General features: G+C 36.3%; 2 protein-coding genes across 5 annotated transcripts; one reads left to right on the forward strand and one right to left on the reverse strand.

Moving 5' to 3' along the window:
* Positions 1-448: 448 nt before the first annotated feature.
* LOC140761125 (uncharacterized) lies at positions 449-11,596 on the reverse strand. 4 transcript variants are annotated; one of them, XM_073098322.1, is made up of 21 exons: positions 11,326-11,596; positions 10,896-11,068; positions 10,248-10,415; positions 9,680-9,790; positions 9,522-9,599; positions 8,999-9,192; positions 8,865-8,925; positions 8,034-8,108; positions 7,501-7,578; positions 6,342-6,404; positions 6,173-6,256; positions 5,192-5,352; positions 4,985-5,024; positions 4,738-4,881; positions 4,448-4,567; positions 4,149-4,367; positions 2,995-3,168; positions 2,115-2,793; positions 1,782-1,984; positions 1,478-1,607; positions 449-798 (listed from the first exon to the last, which is right to left on the reverse strand). In XM_073098322.1, the coding sequence occupies exons 1-21, from the start codon at positions 11,468-11,470 to the stop codon at positions 641-643; spliced, it is 3,258 nt and encodes a 1,085-aa protein (XP_072954423.1). In that variant the 5' UTR covers positions 11,471-11,596; the 3' UTR covers positions 449-640. The 4 variants fall into 4 exon arrangements, with proteins under 4 accessions (XP_072954423.1, XP_072954425.1, XP_072954424.1 ...); XM_073098324.1 differs by lacking the exons at positions 10,896-11,068; positions 11,326-11,596 and adding an exon at positions 10,045-10,136 and having other exon boundaries at positions 10,248-10,381; XM_073098323.1 differs by lacking the exons at positions 10,896-11,068; positions 11,326-11,596 and having other exon boundaries at positions 10,045-10,382.
* Positions 11,597-13,992: 2,396 nt separating this feature from the next.
* On the forward strand, positions 13,993-17,375 carry LOC140760746 (ATP-citrate synthase alpha chain protein 2-like). Its single transcript, XM_073097733.1, has 11 exons — positions 13,993-14,173; positions 14,541-14,717; positions 14,803-15,045; positions 15,230-15,281; positions 15,502-15,616; positions 15,707-15,788; positions 16,022-16,117; positions 16,290-16,391; positions 16,511-16,627; positions 16,794-16,910; positions 17,103-17,375. Exons 1-11 carry the CDS (start codon positions 14,075-14,077, stop codon positions 17,172-17,174), a joined length of 1,272 nt encoding a protein of 423 aa, XP_072953834.1. The 5' UTR covers positions 13,993-14,074; the 3' UTR covers positions 17,175-17,375.
* Positions 17,376-17,587: the final 212 nt, after the last annotated feature.

A 17,587-nucleotide genomic window follows, 5' to 3' on the forward strand; every position in this document is an offset into this window, starting at 1 on the left:
AACATAATACGTTGCATTTTACCAACAGTCACAAACAATCTACAAATACCAATAATGACTTAATAAATACCATGAGTTGCTCTACTTTGTTAATTACCCTGAACAGCCTGCCAACTTACGGCTATCTATCATTGGCATGCAAGAGCTTAAAATTGGCAGATCTTCACAATCCCAAGTGCTGAATATATCAGAAGATGAATAGGAAGTCAAACTATATATGTATATATATAGAGAGAGAGAGAGAGAAACAATGAACTTGCAACCCAATATTTTAATAGGATATATGCAGATTCTTTTGGCTGATCGGCAGGAAATACTTGACCTTCCTACTATCAGTCTCACTTGTCAAGCTATCAATTTAGAAGCCACAACCAAATTTATATTCATTCAAAAGAGGCAAAGAAAACCAAAAGATAAGCACAAAATAAAGTTCTGAAAATTTCAAGCAGGGCGGAGAAACGAATTTGACAGAATAATTAATTAATTACCGCAAACTAATCTCACACAGCGAACGGGATTTATAGTTTACAGCCTCAATAAGAGACAAGAAAAAGAAATCAAGAATGAAAAAGACAAAAAGAATAGATTTCATCTGGAGTTGCCAAAATCTGGCCTTTACCAAATTTTCCAGCAACAGTTCTCAAGAATAAATAGGAAAAAAATTCTCATATTCAGGAAACTTGTTCAGGATTCCTTGAATCAGAGTGGGTGATAATGCTTGACCGTGTGTGAGGACATGGTGGTGAGACTCAATTAGTGAGAGCACAATCTTTTGTATGTCAACCTCATCGAAGGAACCTGCATACAAGATTAGTACCAATTTATTTAAGATGCTTATAAATCATTAACAGAACCACTCTCACCAATAGGTGTCGCACAGTAACGGTTAATCAAATGCAGTTTCTCCTAATAAACCTGACATATCTATGTGCGTGTGTGTGATAGCAAAGCTCCAAAGTGTTTTCTTAAGGTACCAACCTTCTGAATGCTTCAATGGAGGAGGCACTAAAACAGTTGCCGTTGATACAAGCAATTCCTTTGATTAGTGTATACTCACTTGCCTTATGAAAAAAAAAAAAAAGAAAAAGAAATACACACACACACATATAGGGCTAGATTTCAAAATTATGTTAAATATTTGGAAAAAGATCTAACACTTTAATAGCAATTGAATGTGCCTCAGGATCCACAAAAGATCATCAAAGATGAAAAGAGTAATCTCTCTCTACCTCAAAATAAATATTTTACAATCCAGAGACAACCAATGACTAGAGAAATGTTAGAACTTTTCTCAAAGAAATAGTAACAAAATATTTCTAGCCCAATTCCAAGGATGAAAGAGAAGTTGAAATGACACCAGAAATGCTTAGAAGAAAAGGATCGAGTATAAAATCTTTAAGAATCTATTGAGCATAATAGAGTGCTGAGAAGTTTCATTTCCTAACAGAGTTCAACAAAACAATACTGATGGACTTACCCAATTCAAGATCTTCTACTTCATCTTCTACATCTCCTTCCTCAACTATCTCACTCAACCCATCAGCTGCTGTTGCGTATCTCTCCAAGAATTCTTCTTCGGTCTCTTCACGAACATCATCTTCCGAATCCTGCTTAGAAAATAGTTCAGAGATATACACTAAATTCTCTCTAGCTTATTCATCGTAGATGGTGTATATGAAAGAAAACACGTAAACCCTATAATGTGGTCTGCCATTATGCTGGATGACAGCTATATCTGTGAGTCTGTTACACATCCATGACAAGATCAAGCAATTTCTTACCTCATCATCATAATCGTCATCATCAGTAGCATCTTCTGAAGCTTCATCATCTATGTCTTGTGTATCATCCTCCTCTCCATCCTCTTGAACTTCTTTCAGATGTATGCAAGCTTCCATCAATGACACAAAGCAATCTCGCATATACTTACTACAGTTATCTTGAAGGCCCAACAGCCTCTCAACAACTTTTTCTAGCGTAATTACTGCAAACACCACAGCATAGGAGTGTAAGACAGATCATAACTCCCAAAAGAAAGAACACAACTGATATTAGAAAGAAAAGGAAAAAAAAAAAGATTCGTTGCCAGAAGATGTATATTTAAGGAAGTTTACCAGCCAATTTGATCTCAGACTCAGATGATAGACCAAATTCAAATGAGCTACTTGAGATCTGTGCCAAACTAGATGCCCAAATTGTGAAACCATTGGGCTCATCATTCTCTAGAACTTTCTCCACATCTTCAGGATAAGAAATATAGCATGATGAGATAACAAGTAAAAGAGGCTTCCACAGTCCAATAGGTTTCTTTGATACATCCTTAAAACGAGAAAAGGCTGTATGAGCAAACTGAAGTGCTATCATCTGTTTCACATCTTTAGTTTCATTTGAGAACCGTGGGATATGCAATAAAACATGAACACATAAACATGCTCTCCAAGTTGCAGATGGGTATGCAGCAATGGCTTCAGTAATAAAAGAAGAAATGTTTTCAATTATAGAACCAGTTGAACCAGTTGAAATGCAAGTATTCTTCCTCCTCAAAAAGAAACCATTAAAGTCAAATCTTCTATGAAAATTGATGACTTCTTGAATGGAATTGAAAATTGCCTGGTCCTCCAACTCTTCCCAAGCATGCCAATCTGCAACAAGGCCAGACCAAACAGATACTAACTCTGTGATTTTTAAATCTGCAATTTCATCCATTGTAGTAGCAAACCGCATGAGAGCTCCAAGTAACACAGAAGCATCATTTACACATGATGGAGATGGTAATGTAGAAGCTGCCAACCCCTAATCCAAGTCAGGAAAGGGAGGAATACTCAGACATTTCAGGTAAATAAAGGAAAAAAAGATCACAAATTCTGTCTTCATAAATCTCAAATTACATGAACATATGAACTTCAAATGACAAAACTAAAGCAGGCTTCTTCAATTATTCAATGTATGGAAGAAGTTGAAATTCAATAGAAAGCAAAAATCAAATATACATACTGTTGCTTCCATGGGAATCAGCCATGCCTGCTGTAATAACCTTGATAGAACCCTAGCAATTTCAGCCTGGCCAGATTGCCATTTACTGCTTTCTTGATGTTTGGTTTCATCTGGCATAGAATCCTCCCATGCATGAACCATTGCTGCTAATGCAGCAAAACCTTGCTCAACAACCTAAATTGTTTAGTTTATTTGTGTTAAAAACTGATCAGAACCAAAGAAAAAGACACAAATTATAGTTTTCAAAAACAGTGAGTAGTAGAAATAGATAATATAACTATACAAGGCTACCTTAATTAGTGGTTCTCAGTTTTGTTGCTAACAATCTCTTACCCATATTTTGAGATTGACAAAGATACACGTGTTACAAACTGATAAATATGCAGGTTCTGACATGAACCTAAAAGCACGGTAAATCTGTAATACACTTAATTGATATCACAAATTTGCAGGTTGGCTCTTGTTGCAACTGACAGCCTATGATAGAGTTTCTAATCTAATCAGTACCAACTGATCAACAAGGTCTTGATCTGCAATTTTTAGCACAAGTTGGTAACACAATAATATCTGACACCATTGTGCATCAAAGACTACATAATACAGATACTGACAAGAATTACTACAGTAAATGACTTTTCATATCATGTCATTAGCTGGCAACATATGCATTGCATGGTAGTGGCACATGCATGCATGCAATGCCATGCTCTCAAACCATGCAACCCAATGTCAATGGAGACCAACACTGCAATGCAGGTGATCAGTTGATAAGAGATACCTAAACACTTGTTTATGATGTTTGTTATATGTTATACTGAATAGAATATGCCTCTCACTTGCTCTTAAACGTTCTTGCTGTTCTTCGAACAAACTTCTCTCAGATAAATTATGCTAGTTATGGGAACTGCAAATCGTAGCTACATAATAGCAAAGTGGGCTGCAAAAGCAAATGTTAACATGTGCATGTGGACCTGCCTCTTTCTATGAACATTAATGGGCCTAGCAAATAGTCCACAGTCAACATTAGGAAAAGCAACAAAACAATAAAAATGAAATGAATGGTGTATAATTCACATATAAACGTGCCAAAGAGTTTGTCCCTGGGATAAGGTTGGGAGCATGAAAAAGCAAACTCGATCAAAGCACTTCAATACCTGAGGCCATGGCTCCGGGGTGGGAGGTAGTTGCTTTAAAACAGCACCAGCAATACTGGACATGATTACAGGAATATGAACTGCAACTTTCCCTTGTCCTGACTCAACTATAGTGCCAAAAAGTTGAAATAGAAGAGCAGACTCATTCGCATCTCCCTTCCCTATCCTATTAAGAAGGACTTGCAAGAGCAGGAGCCAATCAGGTGGAGCGAAACCATTCTGAAAAAAGAAACAGAAAATATTTCTTTTCTGTTGAACAACATATTTTCACCAAGTAGCCAAATTCATTTTCATTTTACCTCCAGGAGTTCAGCAATCGCCCCAGCAGCTGAAGCACGAACAGGATAGCAATTGGCATCCTCATTGTCTGGCATGGTCAATGCATTCATTAATGAGTGATAAATATCTTCACTCATGGCCTACAAAAGAATTAAACTTAATTAAGAAAAATGATGCAGTCAAAAATTACATGAACGATAAGTGTCAGTACGTGTGACAAACTGACAATGAAATTATTCAACATACCCCAGCTCTAATACTATGACAACTCCATCAGTATAATCATAATACTACAATGAATAAAAAGTACCTGCGGTAGGCAGGACACTAGCTCTCCAAGTATCCAGTTTGCTGTGGCAATCAGATAGGGAATAGGTCGACCTAATGAATATAATGGAAGAACCCGACTCAAAACTAGAGTAGATGTATAATCTGAAGCTCTCTCTCTCAAGAACTGCAAAGATGGGGGAGAAATAATAAAGTTTCATTACCACTCCTAGCTTAAAAGAACATACTTCAAATAATGTAGACTAGGTACAAGAATTGCATCATCTTACATCTTGGAGACCTCCATATGCCATTAAAACAGCATAATAACTGCCAGAATAGTACGACAAAAACTAATATGACTGAGCAGGAAGGATAACAAACAATAACAGATTTACATGATGTTTGAGTAGAGAAAGGTACTGGATGCAATAAAAAGAAGAAAGAGAGATCATGCCAATCTATATCTATATTTTCTGATCACCAAACCAACTTACTCATGCACTGTTTTAGATGACACCTCTTCCCCATCAGACGGCATAGGGAACTTGGACAAGAATGGTACAACCAACAATTCCCCAATGGAGCTCTGCAGTTGTTTTTCTTTACTTTTATCATTTTTCTTACGTTTAGAAGCTGCAGATACAACAGGAGGACCCTGAAATCACAAAATTAGATTAAGTACAACAAAACAAGTAATATATATCTATAAACGATCAGATCCAAACTGAACATTGTTTTCCGGTGGGTTCACAAAATGACATGTATATACCAAATTTCACAAAGACTAATCAGCATCTTAACCACAAAAATAGTATAAAACAGGTCTGGACTATTAGCTGTAAGGATATCCTAACTAGCTATCATATCAAAAATATTCCAACTCAGTTTCTCATATAATGAAGAGAAATGCTAGGTCTTTATATCTCTTGCAGGTTTTGACAACAGGCATACTAAAACATATGTTGTGTTTGGTTGACGGGAAGTATGAATGAGAAGTGACTTGGTTGATTGGAAGTATAAATGAGAAGTGATGACTTTCTAGAAGTGAGGCACTTTTTTCTGTTTGGATGTAGGAAGTGGATTGAGAAGTGAGTTTTCTCTACTTCCTCAAAACCACCTAACTTTCCTGATTTTGGATCATTCAGCTTTGTCTTTTAATCCTCTTTTAAAGGTGAGAATAGCACTTCCAAAAATTGTATATATGTGACCACTAATTGCTAATTACCCACTTCTCCAGAAACTTTCACTTCCCAGAGCCACTTTCTTCCTCCACTTCTTATCAACTAAAACACACCCTTGACAAAACCCAAAAATATTCAGAAAATGTGAGAATGAACACTATCCATAGAATGGATGAAACAGTCACTCAATTTTGGTAGGGCCAGAAATACTGATAAAATTTGTGGTTAGGTTTGCACAATCTAGTATCTAGAGTAGTAACTCTGCAGTATAGGTTAATTAAGTAAAATTATGACCTTCGACATTGCAATTACACCAAGCAAATTGATAGCACTTCTCCTTGCTGTAAATAAATCTGCAGCCCATCCTGAAACTTCATCCTGCAGTGGAAAAGAATGAACCTCATAAGAAAGCATATTGGTGAGGAACATATAGAAGGATATGAAGAAAGATAAGTAACTATACAATATCAGAGGGGAGATTCTTCCTTATGTACTCATCAGTATCTTCTTCCCATTCTGCTATATCCTTCATAAACGGAAAATTCAGGATCAGGACAAGTGAACACATCAAAAGGGAGGTCCTGACTATCTTGAAAAGGATATTCTCATTCACAAAGCATTGCACAAGTAGAACTTAATATACGAACTAAAATCAGCTAGTTGTTTGGATAACAAGAAGTAAAATATGTTTCACATTATTTAAAGACTGAAATGCAATATTGCAATGTATAAACAGACATTCCAAGAAAAAGAGAATAAATCTTGGATCAGTCTCTTCTGTGAGATTATTAGTACTCATTTTCTCCAGCAATTCTGCAGCATTGAAAAGGAATATTCCATAATGTGAAGTATTGATCAATTGTCAAGAGCAAAGAAAATTATTACATGCTTGAAGGTGTTTATTAGGATCATATACCCAAATTTCATTTGTCTATCTAAAGAAAGTCCATGCAGAAGAGCAATATTCTTTAGGTGATGTTACCTGCCATTTGATATTGGAAAAGTAATTGAATAAATCAGCTAGCAAGATTATTATGCCCATTTTATGACAAAACTCAAAAGGTATTATTTTGTTAATCGGTACAGAGTTGAAACTATTTGCGGGTAATTAATCATGTACAAGAGTCAGCGTGAATTAGATGGGACTAAAGGATTGGTTATTGTTGAATTTACCATATATAAGAACATCAAACTTAAGAGGTTATAGTTTAAGGTGCAGATAGTATTCTAGACCTCTCAAAATTTCAAACACCAATGTGAAGAGATGTGAATTTCTAGTTAATAGCTACGAATCCTTTCTAAGGGGACTATGCTAGAAAACTCAACAATTGTTCAGGTAATCATGTTGCATCTTTAAGTGTATATGGAAGTTTGTGTCTTTTCTGTAGCTAAACATTGTAAAGTGCAGGGCCAATCAATATGCAGTGACAAGTCTTTAACAAAAAAAACTTAATGATGGCTATAATAGACTACATAATACATATTCAGAAGAACCACAAGCCTGAAACATTATATTCTACTCTAGCCAAACCTCCATGGATGCAATGGTGACTACAGTTCTTAATGCTAAGAGAATACAGAATGACAGTGGGTAATCACTGTAAAATTGAAAATGAACACACCTTCTCATTCAATACTAATGCCGGGAAAATAGCTGAGTCCAAAAGAGAAGAAAAATGGGATGAAACAAGTCTCCATCCCTGCAACAAAGATCATATACTTCAGCACAGGGAAAAGAAATATTTAAGAAAGTTAAGAAGTTTCTAAATTTGGAGTAGCACACAGAGAGTAGATAGTAAAATGTTTTTTATTCTTAACTAGGTAAAGGAAAGGTCTATTAAAATCAATTTTTTTATAGTAGATATAATCATTGTTTTATTATCTTCCTAAATATAGCAATAATTTGCATTTATAATGAATAAGCATGATACGTCATAGCCAAAGTCTTGTGGGAATTCAACTGGAGTGAGGACTGTGACAAAGAAGAAGCAAAATAATGTTGCAGGCTTGCAGCTTCATTCTTATTATCTTCTAAAGAATGTTAGCACTTAGCAGGAATCACCAGCTCAAGACTGCACTACTATGGAAACCATTAAACAGAAAATACCACTGATGTAAAATGCCAATCAAAGTCAAGAATTAAAGCTGAACTTACAGGGCCAGTTTCCAGGACATGTGAAATCACATCAAATGCCAAAGAAATAATCCGCTCTGACAGAGAATCAAGCTTCTGTAGAGCATGAAAGCCTTAAAAGTCAGATCTCAAAGAAGCAAATAGCAGATGATTAAAAGCACTAAAGCAAGTTTAACATAAAAGGAACACAGTGTATACCCTTGTTTGAGTTTATGTATATTTGCATAAGCTTGTAATGCGTATTTGAACTTTATGACCATATATGTGAACAAGGACACAGCGACAACACGATATTAAATATAGAACAGGCACCCCTAGCTACATTGACCATGAAATCCTGTCATCTTTTCTCTCCCTTAAATTTGTGAAGTGGTTATAAATGCCAAGTTTCTAAGTATATTTAAACGTATGGCAAATAGAAATTTTGTAAGACATCCCAGCTGTAATGCTCTTCCTTTATTAGTACCTCTTATATAGACGCCTGTAATTCTGACCATTGATAGCATATAATAGCTCAGTGGAATTTGAAAAGACATAAATGTGAATCCCCTCCCCCAAACATATCTTTTCCATGCACCAATATACTCCTCACCCTCCCTCTAGTCATGTGCACTACATGTGCCCCCGAAGTCACCTTCTTATGTTACCATTAAAAAGTTTCAGAGAAATATTTCCATCAATTCATTATAAATATCATATGGTTTCATATATCAACTTCTGCAGATTAAAACAGACAGTAGACAGGTCATCATACGATGTGTGCTTACAGAAAAGGAAAGAGGAAAATTATTTACCAGTGCAGTTATATATCAGGGAGCTCATTGCAAGTATATGACATTGTACAAAACTTACACTCATATTGGAACTTTGTTTTGCTATCTTGAGAGCACAATCAATGATGCTCGGCATCAGCCTGAGAGAGAATCAGAGAATATAAGGTAAATTAACGATGTTTAATAAAGCAAAGTGGAAAAGCAATACATTACTTGTCAGCTTGCTTTCTGTGGCGAGTGACCAAGGTACAAAACATGATTAAACCTCTCTTTGCAGTCTTTAGCCTCATCTGATACCCATTTTCGGGGCAAGTACCATCTAAGTTCAATGAATACAGTACCCGAAACAAATCATGACAAAACAATGGGAAAATCTGGCGCAATGCAGATGGCATGTACGATCTCACCTACACAATTACACCCATAGTAAACTTTCACGAAGAAAAGCAGAAATAGAGAAAGGTTGAATAAAAAAAGACAAGCACAGAACATAAACAGAGTTAGCTACTGCACTACAGGGGCTAAGAAATTATAGTTGATTCTAGGGAAAGGGAGGAAAAACCAAATGCAGAAACACTAAATATCTAGCATGCTTTTATAAGTCAATGACCAATATTATTCCCCAAAGAGCATGCTACAAATGATAGCCCTGGCAAGTACTCAGTTCTCAAACCTCCATCGAGACATAATAAAGGAACAAAAAAGAATTTAAGAAAAGACAGAATGAATAACTCACGGCAAAGTACATGCACTTGCATATGATAAGAAGGATTTGCTCATAATCCACTAGCATCCTGTCTTGAAACGAAAGAACCTATTGAAGAAGATACAATTTTATCGACAATAAATCAAGACAATGAGAAATAAATATAGAGAGATTAAACAACGCAGTACCTCATTGACAAAGCGATGGAATGTGGCTTGCAGAGGTACAAGAATGTCTACTGATATTAGCTCCAATTGTGTTGGTACAGGTTCCTTTGGAACTTTTGGATTCAGAAAGTACTGTAAAATAACAGAATCATCAAACACAGTAATCGAAGAACCTCAACAAACAAGCCATATTATTTGCTCACATTCAATTAATATCATTATAAGAGAATAAAACTATTTCTGACGACTAAGCTGCTAAAACATTTAAAAGAATTAATCATAGGAGGATGCCGGAAGAGTGGGGAAGAGAGTCTACTATCAATATATACAAGAAACAAAAATTTGTATATAAACACCCACAAGATAGAAATATTATAGCTCAAAACCTGCATTTGAACATTCCCACAACCAGCATTCTGTTTTCTTTAATCTAGAATGAAGTTGCATTAACCCATATGCAAAATCAGAGTATCTCGCGCTTCAATCAAGATCAGATACAGAAAGAAAATTAATTCATTGTGATAAAAACAAGTTATAACAAATCAACAAGTTCACCGTATTTTTGCCATTTGAAGTACATAGCAAGTACCTGGAAAGGCCTGATGATTGTTTGAAGTACTATAAGTGCATTAATGGTATTCCATTGAGAATCACTCTGACTAATAAAATTGCTATGTTGAATGACTAATTTTAACTGTGGTACAAGTTCAGGCCATGAGTTCTCCTTCACAAAATCCTTGACGATGATCAGTCGCAACTGCAAACCACCAGCAGAAATCAAAGTTAATAATTTAACAAGCTTGCTAGTGAAAGATAACATCCAGACTTTTTTCAAACAATATGGGGTAAACTAGAACACGACTCAAATATAAGACTACTCCAAAGATCCAGGCCAATATAAAATTGGATTGGGCATCCTATAGAAGTTATAATGACAGTGGGTATGCAGAGAAGTAGACCTTCTTGGTTGCACTCTATCAAGCATGAATACTTCTATACTACTCATTGGATGTTTCATGAATACGGAAGAGCATTGCTTAGGATATCTGATTCTTCAAAAATGAACATAATTGAATTAAGCTTAGAGACTCCATCTTTTCGATAAATCTACAAATGACAAATCTCAGATCCTTTTCCTAGCACCTTAAGACCTTTAGAATAGACAAGAGATCGCACTTGGAGGTAGAAACTCTAAACTCAATCAAACATGCAGATGAACCAATTGGCAGATACATACAGCTTCGACTAGAACTTTAAGAACTGCATGCTCCACTTGAAGTAGCGACTGCACAAGCCGGTCCCGGAACTCCTTGTAAATCTCAGGAGACAAAGGTTTTTCCTCAATATGACGTCTGATGAAGTTCTTCAGATAAGTTGCCGCGGCAATTCTTAGCCCTTGGCTGTCACCTCCTACAACCACATAAAGATAACACATTTGAGCAAGAAATTTAGAGAGAAAAAAATATGTGCATCTTTGCTGACCCAACTAAGGAAAGGACATAATTAAGCAACATCCACCAAGGGCTAATTAAGTGAGTGAACTGATCAATCAAGATCACAGCTTTTCTTATTAAAACTCAAGTAGCAGTAGCAAACCCAACTTTTAAATTTTTTTTTAAAAAAAAAAAAAGCGAACCATTTTAAAAATTCGAAGAAAAAGAAGCCACCTGCGGCTACGGCGAGGAGAGAGAGGGGAAAGTGGAGGAGGCCGGAAAGGCGATCGAGGCCATCGGCGGCGGCGGTGCGGATGGCCTTATCTGGGCTTAAAGTATCGTTAAGGAGACGAGAGATCTCCGGAATTAAAGTTTCCATATCGTTTCTCCAGCCCTCGCAGCAAGAAAGCGAAACCCTAATTTGGAGGGAAGAGTGGAGTATATATGCCGCTGATTCGGAAGAGGAGAAGAAAAGAATGCGATCATGGAGATGGGGGCGTATCTGTTATTTTCTACAAGGAAAGGGTTGAAATTGCAAAAGAATAGAAAAAGTTAGCAAAGGCGGGAAGATTAGCGGCGTCGCTCCATTTTCGTTCTTCCCGCCCTTCCCGAGAAAGGATTGGATCCAATAAGGTCATCATAAAAAAGCTCACTTTGGGTGTGTGTATAGATATTGTTATTCTACCAACCAAGAAGGTCATGAGTTTAACTCCAATCTTAAATAATATTGTAGAGAAATTATTTGGTGATTGGTAGTTTGATGGCTTAGCTTAATTCGATTGATGACTCGACAGTGCGGTTAGCTTGAAAGAACGGCCTGGCAACGCAACGGCTTGAAGCAGATCTTGGCGGCGTTTGATTCGAAGCAATTCTTCGACGACGTACATGACTTGAAGCTTATACTAGACAGCTAAAAGCTCGGTGGGGCCTAAAGTGCATATGTATCTAGGGAGTGTTAGCCCTTTGTCCAACTCATATCTAGCCTTCGGGCTCATGAATGATCCAAAAAAATATATATAGTTATTCTAATTTTTTTTACTAATTAATATAAAAACCTTAGATAAAAGAGAATAATTAAAGTGTATTTTTAATGGTAAATAGTTATTAAAAAATATAAAAATAAGTATAAATGTATTTAAGTATAAGAATAATTAAAATAAAAAAGTAAGTATTACTGTAATAGTATTGAGATAAGCTATTGTTTAATTATATATTTAGCATAAAGATGCTTATACTTAAGTACATTTATACTTAATTATCTTTGTTTCTCTTCTCTTTCATCGTCTGGTTTTAGGTTAATTCCGAACTCGATTAGTTAGTTTTATTTCTCGGTCTTAAATTTTTTTAAAAATAAACTTGATTAGATATAAAAATATATTTCGTTACCTATTTAAGTAATGTTATCATATTTATTTATAGTTATAACTCGATTAAAAGTTCAAACTTGCATGGCGATACAGAATAAAGTTCATGAGGTGAAATAGATTAGAAGTTATTTAACCATAAATTATATATGCTCCAATGTAAGGCATCTTATAATTGGATTCAAATTTAATCAAAGGTTGAATATGATGCTATACGAAACAAATAATTGTTCCATGAATAATGAGAATGCTAATAAAATCATACAATTATCTGCCATTATTAATGCCATGATATCACAATAATTAGTTCCATCTAGAGCTACATTGGATATGTAATAAATTTGAAACATGCATCTAGCTAATTTTGTTGGACAGTGTAAAGATATGTTGGGATCTACACAGGAGTTCATAGTTGAAGGATATAAACTTGAAAATATGAACTGGATGTCTCTAATTCATAGTTTATAGTCAAATATTACCTAAATTTGTTATCTATATTTTTCTTATCCCAATTAGAATAAAAGAGAGGATATTTAACATAGATAATTAATAAAAAATTTCTAAAATTATAGAATATTAATTTCTTTTAAAACCATCGAGAGTATTTTAGATTATTCCCATAAAATGGGATGGATTGGACAGAGGGCGAGTTATCTTGATATAAAAGACACTTAAACTCATACTCGAGGTAGACAATAGGAGCTAATTACGGATCAAATCTACAATTTATGCATATTAAATATTCTTTTTATCAATTTTAGTTTTTATGTTTCTGTGCCGTTTACATAAGTATTCCTTGCCGGCTAATTTATGCAGATATGCATCGATCACGCACAGCTGACGTCTCTGATCATATTAGAAGAAATAATACATATAATTGCTTAGATCGAGCTGCACCGTCAACGAGTTTAACTCGCACCGAATCTAAAATGAATACTTATTACTAAATTCCCAAAGTTTTCTTGTAATATTTTTTATAAAATTATAGACATTTTTATGACCCGGAAAAAATTTAGCTCGAGAAGGGTAGGTGAGAGAGTTTGCTTCTCTTGTGCGTCAAAACCGTAACTAACTCCATGCCGAGGCTGCCCTCCTACCGATAAACAGGAAACAGCGGCTCCGGCCAATGATGCAGCTTCTTTTGGGTTTTGGAGAAGTGGGTCCCAGCGTTGGAAACCATCCATCGCCCTTCATTTACTCCACGTCGGTGATTCGCGTTGAATGATCACAGCGATGGCTCAGCTAACTGCACCTACTTCTAGATCCGCTCTTATAAACGTCTTTTTGCATATTAGTCCCTTTAGGAGTTCGTATTCATATTTTATTCCCTCTGTTGTTTATTTTACATGTCTAACCTTCGTTTCATGTGAGTAATGGTCAGGTGCAAAGGGCAAAAAAGTACGTGGGCACGGATTTAGGGATTGATTTATAAATTTGGGAAATTGGAGTATGAATACGAAAGTATGGCAATTTCTGAGTTAATAAATTTGCACAAAGAACCCTAAGATTCCAACGTGCTGTGTATAAATCTTCTCCAGGGTCGGAAAGACGGAAAACATATCGCTACTAGGAATCGAGGCTTGTGAGAGAAGAAGAGTTCGATTTGGATCGAGGAGGCAATGGCGAGGAAGAAGATCCGAGAGTACGATTCGAAGCGGCTTCTCAAGGAGCACCTCAAACGGATCGCCGGAATTGACCTCCAGATCCTGTCCGTCCAGGTGGATCCCCATTTTAAACCTCCGTTTTCTTTCGTTCTTGATCTGGATCGACGTTTTTAGCCGCATTTAGATGAGATCTCGATTTAGTAGTTCAGACCAAGGGGTTTCCCTCGGGTTCTACATCTAATTTCGTCGAAAAATGAGTTCTTTTTGTGATATGGGCATAATGCCGTCTAATCTAGGTGTACAATTGGTATTTTGATCAGTAATAGTCCTTTAGTCTCCGTAATACTTGATGGAATAAGAATGTCTCTGTATATTTTTGTTATTTTATTAGAGATTCGGATTTTGTGCTGTTTAAAAGTTCAAACTTTAGGTTTTCTATTCTGCGGTGGAATGATTGAAATGGGTTTGTGGTCGTGTGAAGGTGACGGAATCGACCGACTTCGTGGAGCTGGTGAACAAGAATCCATGGCTGTCGTCGATGAAGTTGGTGGTGAAACCTGACATGCTGTTTGGCAAGCGTGGAAAGAGCGGATTGGTGGCGCTCAACTTGGATCTAAGCCAGGCATCTCAGTTTGTCAAGGAACGCCTTGGAGTCGAGGTGATTGTGGAATAAAAATGGGCCATATTCTATTTTGGTTACATGTAGATTGGATATGCTGTACATTGAATATTTTGCAATGTAGGTTGAGATGGGCGGATGTAAAGCACCGATTACCACGTTTATTATTGAGCCTTTTATACCTCATGACCAAGAGTACTACCTTTCAATTGTTTCGGAGAGGCTTGGTTACACTATTAGTTTCTCAGAGTGCGGAGGGATTGAAATTGAGGAGAACTGGGACAAAGTTAAGACGATTTTTATTCCCACTGAGAAGCCCATGGTATCCGAGACTTGTGCTCCATTGATTGCAACCCTTCCCCTGGAGGTGAATTTTATTATATGTTTTATGTGATGTCGTTATTTTCTTGAGTTTTCAAACAATTCAGAGGCTTGCTAACAAAGATCTGAGGATATGTATCCAAGCATCCACCTCCTTGACGTGCACTGTTAGATGATCAGAATAAGTTATGACTCAGCTTAAGCATACTTTCTTATAAATATGGTCTCAGGTGCGTGGGAAGATCGGGGACTTCATTAAAGGGGTGTTTTCTGTTTTCCAAGGTATGCTTGAAGACAAATTGTTGTGTCCACTTTTAGTAATTTTATTGTCGGCATCAACTAGTAAGCTATTGGGTCATTAGTGTCATTTCATACAGAAAGACAAATTATTAAGCGCTAACATGCCATTTCATTTCATTAAGCATTTAAAATTGAAATAAAGTAATTGTATACTACCTTTGTAACTTATTCCTGTTGTGGTAATAATTTGTCGCTTTATCAGACTTGGACTTCTCTTTCCTTGAGATGAACCCATTTACCTTAGTTAATGGGGAGCCATACCCACTGGATATGCGAGGAGAATTGGATGACACTGCTGCATTCAAGAACTTCAAGAAGTATGTTTGATTTTTTCCCAACTATTGAATCAAATGCAATTCTCTTGAGGAAATAGGTGTAATGTTGGCTATTGTTTTGATAATCTGCAGGTGGGGAAACATAGAGTTCCCACTTCCTTTTGGCAGAGTCCTAAGTTCTACTGAAAGCTTTATCCATGAGCTAGATGAAAAGGTAGCTATAATTGCATATTTGCTTAAGTCAGTTTTATAAAATGGTCAAAGTTTCAGGTTGCATATGCATCTAGATGTTTACGGCAAGTTTTTGGAGTTCACTTACTTTTTACATCTTCGGCTCATTAGTTAATGGCCAGGAGATTTTCCTAATCTCTATTAAATTTGGTGACATGGCATGCTAGAAGTTCTGCCTGAAACATGCATATAATACGCTAAACTATTTCATTCCAGACGAGTGCATCTCTGAAGTTCACAGTTCTGAATAAGAAAGGGCGCATTTGGACCATGGTAGCTGGTGGTGGTGCTAGTGTCATATATGCTGATACGGTAAGTTTAGCAAATATATGCCATATACTTGTTCCTGATTTTATCAAAGGTTGTTATTTTGATACAATTACATCCAGCAGCAATTCTTCATGAAGTCTACTGTTTATTATGTTCATGAACATTCAAGACTGACTGATGAAAATATCTGTGCAAACATTTTCTTGTTTACTAGGTTGGGGACTTGGGTTATGCATCGGAACTAGGAAACTATGCAGAATATAGTGGTGCTCCAAATGAGGAAGAGGTCCTTCAATATGCTAGAGTTGTTCTCGATGTAATAACTTCACTCATGAATTCCCTTTTCCTATTCTCGTAACATCATTGTACTTACAAGCAGTTTTCACTCCATTAGTTCATTTACCTGAGTACTGTTGCTTCTTTGTATTTCTACAGTGTGCGACTGCAGATCCTGATGGCCGAAAGAGAGCCCTTCTCATTGGAGGGGGTATAGCTAACTTTACCGATGTTGCATCAACTTTTAATGGCATTATTCGAGCCCTAAGGGAGAAGGTTAGTGCCAAAAAGAAACTAATCATACATTTTCTCGCACTCTCTTTCTCACACAAACACAAACACACACACACACACACATGGACATGCATAATATATATATACTTACTGGCACCTGTACATATAGATTTGTGGCGTTTCATATGTTATTCCTTTCATGTATCAGGAATCCATGTTAAAGGCTGCAAGAATGCACTTATATGTTAGAAGAGGTGGTCCAAACTATCAGACTGGGCTGGCAAAAATGCGAGCATTGGGTGTGGAGCTTGGCATTCCCCTTGAGGTAATCAACTTCACTATAATGGTCTGTCACTGAAATATGGACCCTTTTTATGGATGTGGAGATATTTCTCAAATCTTGGTTGTCTGCCAATTATTGCGATTACTTCTCAATTAACTTCTTGTACACCAGCAGATATCACAAGGTTTTTCTGCTGTACACTTACAGAAAAAAAAAATTGACTGTTCATTGCAGGTATATGGCCCTGAGGCTACAATGACTGGAATTTGCAAGCAAGCTATTGAATGTATTATGTCTGCTGCATAATTTAGCCCTTATTTACTCCTATTACCTGCATACTATGTCTCGTGAGACAGTTCAATGTTGCTTGTTCAAGTGAAAGACTTATAGCACATTCGAGGTGTATTTTGATAACCGGTAGCATTTGCCTTTTGAAAATCTTGGGATGTAAGGTATGCTAGAATAATGTAACTCAATTTTTATTTCCATGGATCTCATTTTCTGGTATTCTTGGTTGGAATTTACTTCGAAGCATGAAGAAGTACACGAGGCATCAAGCTATTTACTATTTGTGGTATTACTCTTATGTAACCCCTTTCATGGTGGAATAAGAATAAGCCTATAATAGTTTTAGCTTAGGTAAACAATCACTTAGGCTTATATTAGTATAGTAATATGCATTGCTGTCTTTATCTCCTCCTCCGTCTAATATACAAATA

This window comes from Typha angustifolia, chromosome 6 (genome assembly GCF_048772165.1).
Source record: "Typha angustifolia cultivar Huaian chromosome 6, ASM4877216v1, whole genome shotgun sequence".
Classification (NCBI taxonomy): domain Eukaryota; kingdom Viridiplantae; phylum Streptophyta; class Magnoliopsida; order Poales; family Typhaceae; genus Typha; species Typha angustifolia.